General features: G+C 37.2%; 1 protein-coding gene across 5 annotated transcripts in view; it reads left to right on the top strand.

The window, feature by feature from the left end:
- Window positions 1–15,592, top strand: part of LOC107083385 (dipeptidyl aminopeptidase-like protein 6) — a 134,656-nt gene that overhangs the window by 67,440 nt on the left and 51,624 nt on the right. The window contains exon 1 of one of the 5 annotated variants that reach the window (XM_015372582.1): window positions 4,923–5,171. The exons of the other annotated variants lie outside the window; for them this stretch is intronic. Within the exon in view, the coding sequence (XP_015228068.1) occupies window positions 5,100–5,171 (72 nt within the window). The 5' untranslated portion in view covers window positions 4,923–5,099. Of the gene's footprint in view, window positions 1–4,922; window positions 5,172–15,592 lie in introns of those variants that run through there. 5 annotated transcript variants of the gene reach the window in all.

The raw sequence follows: 15,592 nt of genomic DNA, 5'->3' as shown, positions 1-15,592 counted from the left end.
CCCCCCCCCATATTACACCTTTTCCAAAAAAAACTGTTTAAACTCGGAGACAAACAGCTTTTGGTGGCAGTGGGAACAATTCACTGACGGATGTCTACGCAGGTCAAACAATTCGACAAGTGATGCATGTTAAAATCGCCTTGGCTCTGATCTGCATTCTGTGAGAACACAAGAGCCGGGTTGACCCTCTAAATTACGTGATTCAATTGAACACGACGTACAGACACAATCTTTTTCTGGTTGAGAACCAAGGCCTTGGACTTGGAGGAGCTAATCTTGATTCAGGCTGCTTTGCACTCAAAAAACAAAACAAAACAAAAAAACCTCAAGAACAATTTGTGATTAACTTTTACTCTTTTTGTCAAATTTAAATAACAGAATAACAAATTTTATTGTGAATATATATGAAAACTGACCCAAGCTAGAAAACAGGGAATTTTTCGTTAACATCAATGTTGCATTAATATAACCATAGGGAAACAACTAAGGACCAGTGTTAGAGAGCAGTGGGAAGTTTGTGGTTGTAGTAAGTATCAAGTTAAATAAAAAAAAAAGGGAAATACTGCCAGAATTCAAGAACTGTTAGGGGACCCTTGCTAGGCTTAAAGCAAAGACCCAGTCTAGTTATGCCTTTGGTCCGCTCTGGATTAATTGGTGCTTTATACACTTTTTTCAGAAAAAAATAGGAGAGTATTGGTGTGTTAATTGGATAGATTTCATATGGGAAGATCTGCTGTGTGGGCACGATAGGTGGCAGGAAATGGACAAGGTTCATGGGAAGAACTTATTGAAGACTTAGGAGTAAATCCGCAAGTTGAGGTTGCACTGCATGCAATATCTGAAAATAACCAAGAGGTTCTGGTGGTGGCTGTTATTACTTCTGCAGTTTTTTTTTTTCCAGCAGATAAACAATAGTTTAAAAATACATTTACATGTTGAAGTTGGCTTTGTTTAGAATAACAGAAAGATGAGCAAAATATATTCTCTGCAAAGGCAATAACCTTCCACAAAATGCAATCCTTTGCATATGCAGGGAAAATATTTCACCTTAGATTGATAACTAGCATTTTCCTATGCCAGAGTCTTATATCATGGACTCTCTTTTTTCCCCCTTATCTAAGATAGTTTGTTTTTACTTCCTCTAACAGATGACTGGTTCAAAACGCTAGGAGAACTGCTGAGGCTTTGCATGACTTCTGAGAAATACTTTCACTTGCAGGAGAACACTGTGTGTGTGTGTGTGTCGTTCTGTGCACAGCTCAAATAAGTAGACAAACTGTGCTAACAGGGATGTGGATTGTGTGCACACTGATGTGACACATTCTTACAGCACAAACAAAGTTTCAGAACTGGAACTATTTCTGTTCGATGTGGGAGGACGGTAACTGTGTTTCTCCTGAGCCCGGCCCGCAGCGATGCTTTGTTTTATTGGCAGACAATACAGCGGCGCTGTCAGAGAGCTGCGGTTGGAAATGATTTTTTTTTTTTTTTTGCAGGTATAGGCACACTATTTGCAAATCTTTATCTCTCAATTTTTCTTCCTAAACAGCAGATTATAGAGAACATTTTTATCACAGGTGCATTTCAAATTAAGTAGCATGAAACGTGAAACTAGCCACACCAAACACATGAGGGTATTTTGCTCTTGCATTGATCCCTGTTTCCATTTTCTCTATAATGGACTTGCCAGTAATGAGTGTCTATAATGATCTGATACAAACTGACAGGTCTGCATATTGTCGGCTACTGCAGCTTGGAGCTGAGCAGTAGCAAGTGAACACTAGTATAACTTAATGTAGGCTCCGGTGAAAGAAAAGCACCCTGGGCTCTCCTTATTGAGGTGGGGTTGAAAAAGTTGGTGAGACAGGAAATGCTGGGTTTTAATATGCATGGTGCCATTCTATTAGGGTATAAAGAAACTTACTCAAGTCTACACATTCATTGCATTTAAACACACACTTCAGACTTTATATTGATTCTGATTTGAGGTTTGGGAATCAAGTCTTAGGAACAGTTTAACACATACAATGGGGGTGAATTAAGTTAATTAACTTAACAAGTTAATACGACAGGTCTTTATGCTCAATTATTACTTTGGGCTGAAATTATATTTTTCTGCAGGTCATTCACACTGCTATTTGAATGTGGTTACCGTCGGACTCCAGTGGGAACATTTCACAGCCCAAACTTGACCTGCTTGCACAGAAGGACAGCATAAATGACAGACAGTAGCCCATTGTTAAAGGAGGTCATAACTGACGGGGGTATCTAAAGAATGGGAGCCAACTATATTTACAATATTCAATAGTCACATCATAACAAGACGAAGAGAGGCGAGGAGAAAGAGAGCATAACTATTTACAATGTGTTTATATGGAGGAGTAACTGCTGAACTAGAGAGGAGTCTGTATGGATGAGTAGTCAGAGCCAGGGTGATAATGTGAGAGGGATGAATCGGATACATATCTGATTTAGTATCTCATATGGAGGTGGCACAATTTGGACTTTTTTTTTCAGTTGAAAAGAGGGCCTTTCTGGCAAATGTGACCCAAATCCTTTCTTGGATTAGGGTACATTTGCCTGTAGTATAAATGTAACCTTAATCTGTAAGTGTAGGTAATTTGAGTAATTGATAAATGCTGATTTAACTTAAAGATATAGTGGAGGATTTTCTTTTATCGGGTAGATCATCAAAATAAGTGGTTCTCGTAACTGTCAATCATTCTGGAGATATGTTTACATAAGGACGTCCTACGTGCTTACCTGCAGTGAGTCTGAAATAGTGGTGAAATTGCAAATCTTCTTTTGGAAAGTAAGCTTGTATGAGTGATGCAAACAGAAACTTTGGAACAGAGCGTGCACGAGGAGAAATGGGCTTGTGCATGCTCTCACGCACGTTTAATAAACGCTCCCTCTTAGGAGTGGGTACAGGGTTGTACATGTGCGTTTCTTTTTTTAAGGTGGAGAGGTTAAAAAAAAATTGCTAAAATCCTTCAGTATAGCCTTAATAAAACATTTATTACAGGATACTATGGTAACCTATTTGTCTGTTTATACCATCAGGAGTTTACCAAAGCCTTCACATTTGTTATGACTTCACAGTATAGAGACCTCACAATTAGTGTCCTCAGACTGTAGCTCTGACACAAATGTTCAATCATCGAAGTGTGCGTTTAAATTTTTCACCTCAGACTTGCATGTTTTAAATTAAGCCTCTCAAAAATAACTTAAATTCATAACTTATAGCTTCGATCTGATTTATGAATGTTCGTTTCAGTTATTAGACTTTGGATGCTTGACATGGACTTGCCCATTTAAAGACTTAAGACTAAACTTAGAATTACCTGTTACAGATTAAACAAAACAGTATTTGGGAGTAAAAAAAAAAAAGACTTGACTTGACTCTCAGAGACTTTTCTTGGAGTTAGAGTGATACGCTTTGAATTTAACTTTTATTCAGGATAAAAAAAATCTTCAAAAGGTTTAGACGACTTTAATTTAGGATGAAACACCTCGATCTGTCTATCATTTTACCCAAAAGATTTACAAATCTCCCACGACTTATTTATCAACAGTTAAAGTGATTTAAACTTGGGGTGAAGGACCAAGTCATCTTAAATAACAGGAGACTATCAACCTATTCTCATTATGAGTGCGTATGAAATCGTACGAAAAGTTATGCACCGTAATTTCGTACGTTTTGGATGTTTTTTCGTTGTATGCGCATGCACTTTTGACGCACCATTCACGAATATAGAATATAAATTGCAATTAGCCCTAACCCTGACCCTAACGCTAAGATATAAAACAGCAAGCAACGTAGTTAGAGACATCAATAAGTGATGATTGCACTGTTTTTCCCAGTTTTACGTCCGTCCGTCTGCCAGCGCATGCGCACTGATGTGGTTTTTTGATGAAAAACGTCCAAAGTGTGCATAATTTTTTGTAGGATTTCATACGCACTGATAATGAGAATATGTTGAGACTATTGATACAGTATTGTGTAAAACCTGTGCTAAATTAAGGGCTGTTCTCCTCATTTTCAAGGTTTATGTTACACCTTTTATTAGTTACAGTTAATCATGAAAGGTGTCTGAACTTAATACATATTCATAAAAACATACTGTTAAAATAATTTTTCTGACGCACAAAAGCTGGCGCTTTGTCAGGGTATCCAGGACCCCCAACTAAAACATATTTTATGGCAAATTAAAACCGTATTATGATTAATGGTAATCTGAAAGAATAGCACATTTAGCCAAGTTTGACTTTTTTAGGATTAAATTTTCCATCCATCCATCCATCTTCTAACTGCTGGTGCCTATCTCCAGCTGTCAATGGGTGAGAGGCGGGGTACATCCTGGACAGGTCGCCAGTCCATCGCAGGGCAACACAGAGACAAACAACCACTCACACCTAAGAAGAATTTAGAGAAGCCAATTAACCTAACAGTCATGTTTATGGACTGGTGAAGGAAGCCAGAGTACCCGGAGAGAACCCACGCATGTACAGGGAGAACATGCAAACTCCATGCAGAAGAACCCTGGGCCGGGAAGCGAACCTAGAACTTTCTTGCTGCAAGGCAGCAGTGCTACCCACTACACACTACATTTTTAAACTGTAAAAATGATCCTGATGGTTATCTTTCAGCAGCTTTGTGATCTGAAATGGGTTAATTAGTTTTTTCCTCTGAAGGGATCTAACAGGCACTAACCTATAGCTTCATGACATTTCTTCCGAAAAAAATCATCTCTCTGAAAGCCCCGGCTTCCCAAAAACAAACCTACAGGTTTGAGTTTGCATCCGTTCAGCAGTCAGGGATGACACTTTGAAAAGAGGCTGTACCTCCCACATCTCAGCGCTCCGCTGCTGCTTTTCAGCCACATGTGCGGCTGAACTCTGCGCCCACGGTCTATTCATCATTTTACCAAATCACTGGATCTCCTTCAGCACTTCAGGCGGCTGTCTCTCCTTCTGTCTCTCACTGTGTCGGAGTTTTAGTCCACACTCTCCCTCCCTCTCTTCATTATTCTGCTCCTACAAGCAGCGGACATATTTTCCTTATTTTCCATTCCCTATTCGTGGTTTATTTTTCCGCTATGACTTCCACGAAGGACGCGAGCGTGCCAGGAAAAGTGGCACAGCATCAGCAGCTGCAGCAGCATGACCAGGTGAGTCCTCTGCTCCCTGTTTGTTCCTTTAATTAGGCGGTAAGCGCTCCTTTGCGCTCCTCGACGTCACATCGGAGCGCTGCCGCAAACAGTGCGTCCCTTTCATTATGAGGATACATGCGGGACCTAAAAACTTCAATAGATTTGCGCATTTGATGCTACGTTTATATTTATTTAGCCTAATAGCATTTTGGTTAAAAAATAAATAAATATTCAGACCCATATTTGAAAATAAAAACGTGGAAATAATTGCTAGAATGTTATCCTGCTTTCAGAACTATAGGATAAACTCCCCCTATCTGTTTCTGCTCAGTGCCTATAAACTGTCTTTTAAAAAAGCGCATCTCAGATTGGGCCCTATACAATTACAGAAAAAAGTCTTTATCTAGCCATAATGCTTTGCATTATATTTCTATAATATTTCCATTTTTTTACCATATAAAAAAATATTATTTAAATGTAGCAATGGAAGTGACTAAATGAGTACACCTGACAACGTTTGGGTAATAATGGCAGTACCACAATGTAAAAACTAAAATTAATGCCCAAACTAATTATTTCATTTAAATAACTTTAATTATGAAATCCTGCAATTCACAGCTTTTGTTGTAAATATTCAACAAAAATTGAGATATTTCTATTAGGGCTGCAACTACTTATTATTTAGCTAATCGATTATTCTGTTGATTATTTTTTCAATTAATTGAATAAATAATCTGATAGCCAAAGGTTCCTGAGAAAAGACTTCAAACTAGGTGAAACTAAAACTTTTACACTTGAAAAGTTCTGGATATTGACAGGTGAAAAAGTTTTTTTTTTTTTTTTTTATCTTAAATGTAAAATGTTTTAGATATATTTTTTTTTAGAAAATCTTGGTGTAGTTACTGCTCTAAGTGGGTTACTCTGTGAGCTAAAGTTATGTTCATAAGTCATTATGCTTCATTTAACGATTACTAAATTAGTTGACGATTATTTCAATAATCGATTAATCCGATTAATAGTTTCAGCCCTAATTTCTATCCCTGACCAGTACACCACAAACAACATGTCTGTTAATGAATCAAGCGAAGGCTAGCCTCTTCAATAAATAAATGAATAAATAAATTATTAACGTTATATCAGTTTGCTCCTTTATGAGGACCGAGACTAAAAAAAACTTGCAAAGTCTAGTTTGTGGGCTTTTCTTTGCATTTGTGTGCAAGTGAATAAATCAGTCAAATCAGATAAATCAGGAGATACCACTAAATGAATATCTTATACACGTAATTATCAATGTGTTATTCTTCTAGCTTTATGTAATACCTTGACAATCATGAAATGAATGAGATTATATCAAGATTTCTTCTTTTATAATAGTGGAAAAACATCACATCATTATGTTTTTACTCAGGGTTATTGATCTAGGAAAACATAAGAGTCTGTGCGTGAATGTTTCTTGTATGCGGGAACAATAGAACAACAGGGTAAAAAAAAACACATGTAGACACTCAAACCACTGTTGGATTTAAATAACTGTGCTTCTAACATTCATATCATAATTCTTGTTGAAAGGTGCTCCACAAAACTAGGATAAACCCATATTTACGAACAAATGGAGAGTGCACCTCTTCACTATAAGTTTAGTTGTGTAACAGCTGATAATTGGTGAGTATTTAGCTCTACAGTCCATTTCCAAAGGCTAAAGTGAGGGCTTTTCATTATAGCAAATGACTAAGCATCATGTTTAGCAACCTAATCAGCCTCTCGGTGTTTCATTCTGTGATCTTTTTTCTTTTTGGCTGAGTGCTTCTATCTTGCCCTCATCATTTTTAAATATTTCAAATCTAAAATGTTTACTTTTGCATCGCAGTTACTCATTTATGAAAGTGGAACTGCAGAGTCAACAGCAGCATGGCTGATCTCTAACAGAATTTTGATCAGAAATAAGGGAGCATGAGCTCCTTTTGAAGCTTGAAAGAAAATCGAAGCAGAAAGTGAGATGCATGCAGGCTTGTCTGTACATCAGGGCAGCAACATGTGATCTTGTTATTCTGCACAGGCAGCAATCTTTTCACCTCTGCAAGAAAGAATAAATATAGATGATTTTTATATCTCACTTTCCTCAGATGTCTTTTTTTCCCTTTGAATATGCATTAAGAATGGACCTGCTCTTTGGTCATATCAGTTTCAGACACCTTCCTGAGCATATGTTCTTTAATTATGCAGGGAAAGAAAGAGAGATAGAGGTGAAGATATTATTGCCAAGAAAGGAGACCAGAGGTACACCTCTAAGTGGAAGACAAGTCTTCTTTAAGAATCTGCCTGTTAGTAGGGATTATGCAGAAAATATTCTTATTTTCATGTATGGACTATATTAATTGAGGTATTTCACTTTTGTTTGCAGCTCAGCTATAAACTGCCACTTGTATTGTGGCAGATAATGTCTCAGCAGCTGCTCTAACACAGTATGCTATAATATTGACTATGTTGTATGAAAACTCATTTTGTGGATTAATGTAGAATATGCAAGAAACCTTAGATAGTTGTTTTGCTCAGGTTAGCATCAAGAAAAACCTGTTGGATGAGCTCTGGTACAAGATGAACTCTTCCTCCTACTTCAGCAAAACTCCACCATCATTAAATCCACTTTTGCGTTAAAATATGTTTTCCTACTTTCATTAAGCCATGTCTGTGCACAATTATCCTGAGAGCATAATTGAGCTCTTATCCTCCTTGTAAGTCAGATTGGGTTTAATTTTCAGCGACATATTTTTCAGGAATATATTCAGCGGGGGGAAAAAAGAAAGGTAGAGAAGCAGCGAGAGACACATTTCAGCTGATCTATTCTTCAGTGATTTGGTTCAGTCGTGTTGTTGTGCTCTGTGGTTTCACTGATGATTAGAAGATACCATGGCAGTTTTGTCCAAAGGCAGGCGGTTATTCATATCCTCTGAGAAAGCATTTTTCTCCAATTCATCCTTGCTTTGTCTCATAAACAGATTGAAAGCAATGGAAAGGGAAGGAATAATAAGTTGCAGTCTGAAGTTATCGTTTTTTGTGGACTTGAATGTCAAAGCAGTATTGGTCTCAGTATGGCTTATTTCCCCTCAAGGGTATAAACATGACTGTACATCTTTTAGTTTTATTTGGAGAAAGCAGCAATTTGGTGCAAACCTTTTAAAATATATTTTTTGTTAATTAAACCTTGAACAGGTTTAAGTTTCCTCATAAAATTTGTGTTTTTGTGTCTTTTGCAAAATTAAAACAAGTAATTTAGTCTTTGGTTTCGTGACATGGATCTAACCCTTTAAGAAAGAAAAATATTGAACTTTCCATTATGTTTATATTTTCCGTCATGTTTCCCTTTCCACTTTTAGGAATTTCACTGATGGTTCCAGCTTATGAAAAAGAATACTTTGGCACTCCTATTTCTTCTCTTTTCCATTTCCATTTTCCATTTTATTCCATTTAACACATCCACTGCAAACATAACCTTAGTTGTAAGGAATTGTAGCAGCTGTCATTATGCAGCAGAGTGAGTACATTGTTAACTGTGTCAGAATAACTTTTAATATCCAACTATTATTAAAAATAGAAATTCAGACATTTTGATCCTCTTAAACCTCTCGATTATTTCCTTTGTTGTCTTTCCTTTCTAAGATTCTTTTGTATTTTGCAATTTAGTATTAATTAATTAATCAATTCTGTGTTCAATTGCCGGCCCGGGATCTTTCTGATGGACTCTCTGAGCATGCATGGGTTCTCTCTGGGTACTCTGGCTTCCTCCCACAGTCAGAAAACTTGGCTTCTCTAAATCCTCCTTAGGTGTGAGCATGAATGGCTGTCAGGGTGAAGCCTTGCCTTTTTTTTAAAGAGCCTTTTTTTTTATTAGCTTCTCATTGTATTTATTCTTTGGTTGTATTGTTTTCACCTGTAGATGGCTCAGATCAGTCAACGCTCAATTGCTTAGAGTTTGATAAGGTGAAATATCCCTAGAAAAGGGGAAGCAATTAAACAAGTAGTTGTTATTAGATGTTGCTAGGTGTGCAGAAATAAAGATAAAGGTGTTTCATCTTCTCAGTTGCCACTCCTGAACTACTGAATAATTTAAAGATCCTTGAAACAGCCTCCTTTACACACTGTTCACAAAAACAGTGTTATGAGCTTGTATCCTTTCGATACAAGCGAACTGTGAAAGTTTTAAAATAATGACATGAAGGGATGTTATCACATGACCATTCTACCAAAGACTGCTTCTCAGTAACAAAGAAAAAAAAAACTGTTGAAAAACATAAATATATATATACAGTATAAGTGTAGCTAGGAACTACAAGGCGCTATTTGATACCAGCCAACAGTGGAAGAAAAGTCATTTTAAAATGCACCTTGCTGTGGAAAAAAAAAAAAAAAAAAGAAAACTCGTGATTGAATCCTTATCATAAGAGGGTTTGTCTTTGATTATAAAAGAAGTTAAAAAATAAAACCGATGGACTTTTTTTGTTTTTCAAGTTTGAAGACGTTTCGCTTCCCATCCAGAAAGCTTTCTCATTACCAAATGCCTGGGGTAGAGTAGATCTCCAGGCTTTATAGAGTAGCCCAACAAAAGCCTTATTTTGGCAAAAAAAACATGCAAATTGAACCAATACAGCTCCACCCCTTGTAATGGGGAGTCCTTAAGATCATTGTTGGCCTGCAGGTTAAACCAAAACTGACCCAGGCCTCTGTAATGGGAGTAGTTAGGCTCGTCATTGGCCTGGCTTATCGGAGCAATGTACAGTATGACCACCTGCATGACGCTGCAGATTGAGGTGATAGTGGGAATTAATCAATTCTAAAGCTGTTACAGGTTTTTGAGAGCTGAAACCTGAGTCCTCCTCTCCTGTTTAAAGTTGTTGTTTTTTTATCTCTTAATGTAAATGGCTTCCTTCAAACCACCTGTCTTCTTTGTCAAAAACATGTTCATAGATTGTGTTTATATATCCTAATAATCAAACCTTACATGCAATTGAAAAATAAAGATTTTTGGAAGCATTACTGCTGTTGGTACACTAAGATACTAAAACTCTGCTGTGATTCTGTATGTGGATCATTTTCATACGAAAGTGCTTTGTGAGAAACCTGCCTTAACATGCTAACAGCCACTGTTAAGCTTTGTCACAAGCATACAGCAGAAGGACCTTGTAAATTTAAATTGTAAGTTGAGATCTATTGCAGAATCAAGAGAAAACTACAATTTAAACAAGAATTGGAGGTCAGGGTAAGCCTTGCACTCTTGCTATGGGGGTAGTAAAGGGATGGGGTGTCTCTAAACAGAAGCTTTTTATAACGAGAGAGGAAAGAGTTTAATACTTTCCCAGACCTTTTCTTGTTGCTTGTTGCTTTACTTTACTATTAATTTATTCCACATAGACTGGGATAGATTTCTTGCCCATCTGCTTTAAGGATTCCTTCCAGTAATTAACTTCAGCAGAGGTCAGCCGGTGAATCGATGGGCTTACACTATTGGCACACCATGTAAAGCCTCCAAAGTTACTTCTAGCTTTAGTTTCAGTTGTAAACTGCAAACAATTGTGAGCAATTGTTTGTGTAATGACTCAGAGTAAAAAGAAAATCAGTTTTTCCATTTTTGCACTTTTAGATGTGCATAAGAATGCCTGGGCGTTACAGCCCTCCTGTCCCTGGGGGGTTATCATTTGATGCCATTTTTTCTTTTTTACTTCACATCACTGTCATTTCACTTTTTAAATTAAAGCTTCTAAAACAACCACCTGCTGCTAAAAAATGAGGAAATGAATGAGTCACGTAAAAAATAACTGAAAAGGATATTATTGTTGCATTATTTTTTATCACATAAGTAACATGCTTTCAGTGAGTTCAGTTTTTCTCCTAAAATCTGATGGAGAATCCTTTTTTAAGCATTTTTCATCTTCACTATTAGTGTGGATCCACAGAAGCCAAAGCTTCCTACACAGTGTGTGTCTTCCTCTTTTGTTATCTGTTCTAACTTTGGCGATCCCATGAGTTTAACTTCCCACACACTTAGTAAAGTTTCATAGACACAACTTTTCTCCTATGAGGCTTTCCATAATAAGACTGCTGTGCTTGTGGTGTTTTAAACTGAAGCTCTCTAGCTGGAGGTAATTGAATTCAGGATTGTCAACTTAGGGAGTAGCTTAGTTGACTGAAAGGATGTAAGTGTCTGGACCACAGAGGAGAAAAAGCATCTCATCACTTGTTAAATCATTTATTTCCACATAGACTCAGATAATGGCATAAAAGCAAGAGCTCTAAATGATTTAATATTTTTTGGCATGTTGTGAAAAATGCACAACACTGGACATTCTATTCCATTACCAGTAGTCAATGAAAATATGCCATGACCAAAATCTATCAGAGAAATGCCAGAATATTATTTAGGTAATAATAATACAGAATAAATCATGGTCAAGCTAAGACACTTTCTTGAACAGTACCAGTTAGCTCCAGCTGGCCTAAACCCACACGGACCAAAAACCAGGCCAAAGCCAGGAGCAGTTACAGATCCAGTGCTTGATCACAAAAATATACTCTACGTTTGCCCATTTTGGTGCACCTGTTAATTATACTGGTGTTAGGTAAATATTCGCTTAGCTAAACTATTTTAATCTGAAAAACTCACATCAAGAGAAAAGACAATTAGGAGAAATTTATTGATACGATTACTTTGTCTGTGGTGCTCAGACCTCGGTAGGAAACATGGTGCTTCATTTTGATAGATATGCATGAACAGGAGCAAAGAATAGGGCTGATTGGCCCCCAGACCTGAAACTGGTGGTGGAGCGGAGATAGATGAAGTTGGTCAGTCTGTAGACTGCTGGTTAGTGAGACGGTATGCTGAGCTTTATGGGGAGATCCAGTGGATCGCATGAGATAATTCTAGAGCTTCACTCAGGGACCTGAAAGCTGAAAGTCCAGTTGGATAACACAGGTTGAGAGAACCTGTCCATGATGAGCAAGCATGAAGCAACAGTGGAGAGGAAAAACTCCCCGCTGGCAGAACCAGGCTCAACGTGGCGGTCTTCTGTCGGACCAGTTAATATGACACATGGAACGCAGTAAGAGTCCGATGAAGTTTTAGCTACGATGGTGGAGGAGGGGCTGGAGGTGGGTTGAAACGGAGTCGTCTGAATGAAGTCACACAGCGCATCCGCCGCCTGCGCACAGGAGCAGCCCAGTGCAATTGGAGGCCCTTTATGATGAACTTTGGATGCAGATTGGCTTTCGTGGAGGTGTGGTTCAAAGCTGATTGGCTGTGTCGCAGGTGGATGTAGGAAAGCAATGAGTTTCTTCAGTTGAACTTCCGCCTAGGCTCCATTTGTATACTGCAAACTCATACTGTTAGAAAGGATTTATAAGAAGCAGTGAATGGGAAATGTAATAATAAGGGTAATTGTATTCAGGTTTGCCAAAACCTTTCACAAAGAGTGCCTCTAAAGTATAAAAACATAAAATTAAATGTACACAGGGGGACAAAATGTTTGGTATGCTTCATTTAGTGAAAGAATAACCCACAATGGTCATAGAAATTCCTTAAATTGGACAAAAGTAAGAATAAATAGAGATTTCAAGAAAATTAGCAAACTAGAGTCAGACATTGCTTTCCAAAAATGCTCAAAAGAATGATTTTAGAAAACAGAATCATGAAACAGGCTTGGACAAAAAGGATGGTTATCTTAACTTAATATTTTGTTGCGCACTTTTGAGGCAATCACTATAATCAAACGATTCCTGTAACCATGAGACTTCTGCTCCTCTCAGCAGGTATTCCGACTCACTCCTAATGAGCAAACTGCTCCAGTTGTAAAAAGCTACATTTTTGTCTCATCTGTCCATAGAACATTCTATCAGAAGCATTGTTGCTAGTCAACATGTAGTGTGGTGAATTCCAGTATGGCTTTTATTATTTGTTTTCAACGATGATGTCCTCCTTGGTTGTCTTTTATTAAGTCCATGTTGGCTCAAACGAATGGTGTGATTTGACACTGATGTTTTTTCTATCTCTTAGGAAGTTTTTCTTGGCTCTTTTGTTACCATTTGTATTGTCCATCTCTTTGATTTTTCATCAGTTTTCTTTCACGTCTAGGTAGGTTGGCTCCAGTCCGCATGGATCTTAAATTACATTTAACATGCTTGTCTATAATTTTCTTTCTAAACTTCTGAAATAACTATTTCCTTTTTTCCCCCTCTGTTCCATGTTGAGTGTGGTACACACCATGTCACCAAACAGCACAGTAACTACCTGTAGCCCTTTATATAGGCCCACTAACTAATTACAAGATTGTAGACACCTGTGATACCAATTAGTGGTCTTCCTTGATTTATAATTGTTTCATTATTTTTGTCCAGACTTTTTTCAGGAGTTGTTTTTAATCATGTGTTTATTTTCAAAAAACTTTATCATTCCTTTTGTCAGATTCAAATTGTTCCTGTGAACATTGTGGTTTTCTCTCATTAAACGAGGTGCACCAACAATTTTGTCCAGGCATGTTTGTGTGTGAAACAAGGTTGCTATTTTGCCTTTGTCAGAAACTTTGACTTAGGAATTTTGATAATAGCTGAACCAAATAGTTCAGAGGGTAAATGCCAGAAAAGTAACTCTAATGTTTGATTTAAAGTGCGGGGTCATTTGAGGCTACAATGCTTGGCAGTACTATTTCAAGGTTAACCAGTGATACACATAGAAATGAAAATGGGATAATTGAACAAAACCTGAGAAATAGAATAGAATAGGACTTTATTGATCTCACCATGGGGAAATTCACGTGTGACGTCAGCTCTTAGAAACAAACAGAAGGTGCACAAAGGAGGAAAAGGTGCATGAAGTACAGTGCATCCAGATATACATAGTAGACTGGGAAAAATAAAGAAGGTTCGATGATTTAATTTGACTTATATATACAGTATCTTATGTACAGTAAAGCAGTGGCAGGTAAAATGTGGTGCCTGGTTTGTTAAATTGAGAAATAGTATAAGTTATTTCTGTGTTATTACACCAGGTTATAGTGCAGTGGAATTGTAAAATCTGATGGCAGCAGGGATGAATGACCTGCGGTAGCGCTCCTTTTTACACACAGGGTGTATAAGTCTGTTACTAAAGGAGCTTCTCAGCTCCTCTACAGTCTTGTGCAGGAGTTGAAAGGTGTTGTCTATGATGGATATGAGCTTTGAAAACACCCTTCGCTGGGCAACTTACCCGAGGGGAGACACATTTCTTAAAATATCACAGCAATTTGGGCATAGCAGAAAAAATTTTTGGGGAACATCTTCTAAATAAGGCTGTTATGCCCCATTTTAAATGTAAAAACTTCATTTTTGTTTAAAATTAATTATTAAACTTAGTTTTTATTATAACAACAACAACAACAACAACAATAATGTGCTCTTTTCCAAGCATCCAATTATGGGGCTACCACTACTAGGATGTGTTCTTGTCGTTCTCACAGTTTGCAAAAATATCCTTCTATATGTTGAAGGTTTGAGGGCCACAATTTTCAGGCTTGCCACGGGAGGAAAAAGACCATTAATCTCTTTCCACCAGATTATATGAAACATTGTATGATTGAAGCGAACGTCTGCAGAAGACAGTGTGATCCAATGCCCAGTTAGTTAATACTGATTGTTCTTTTTGGTATACTTTATATTGTCACATTTTAATGCACACAAAATAAAAAGCCGATGTAAATGTCCCTAGTCATGTTAAGTCTACTGCACCAATGAAGTCAGTACATCCAGCAACTGGGTGCAATTTGGAGGTGTGTTCGCTTTCTCTAAAAGAGAATTCTTCTCAAGCAGGCAAGCATGTAGATGAGATCAGAATAGGGAAAGAAAATTGTGTATTGTTTTCTGCAGCTGCATTGTAAGATATATCCTGGAGCAACCATGACCCCAGTGTGCTGTTATGTATATTACTATTATTTATTGGCACTTATAAAATCGAACTGTAATACAATTACGGTATACAAAAGACATAAGACAGAAAAGTAAAAGTAGACCTCATAAAGATCATCAAGTGGTAATACTGAAGGCTAAAGGATTTATAAATATAAAGCTATATAAGCGTGACAAAGCCCTGTAAGTGTTGCTTAAAACCTTTATGAAAATATTTTATTCACAGAAAAAAGTTTTACATCACTGAAAAGAAAAAACGATATACAAGTTGACAAACTGTAAAATGACATTAAGATTAAATTAAGTCTCAAAGTACCTTTTCAAGAAATGTTTAGGTTAAATTGCTCTCAGTTTGACCAAACACTGATAAGCTCTGTTCAGAATTCACACAGGTGTAATTTTTAATTGTTATATTTAAGCTGATAGATAAAATGGGATCAGGTTATAGCAGGAAAGGAGGCTATTGTTCTTTGACACAGCCAGGGTTCATTTACCAACATTAAGTCCTTGTTTTC

This window comes from Cyprinodon variegatus, unplaced genomic scaffold (genome assembly GCF_000732505.1).
Source record: "Cyprinodon variegatus isolate N-32 unplaced genomic scaffold, C_variegatus-1.0 Scaffold73, whole genome shotgun sequence".
Lineage (NCBI taxonomy): Eukaryota > Metazoa > Chordata > Actinopteri > Cyprinodontiformes > Cyprinodontidae > Cyprinodon > Cyprinodon variegatus.
Note: the sequence above shows the minus strand (reverse complement) of the source record. Positions and strands in the feature narration are given on the sequence as shown.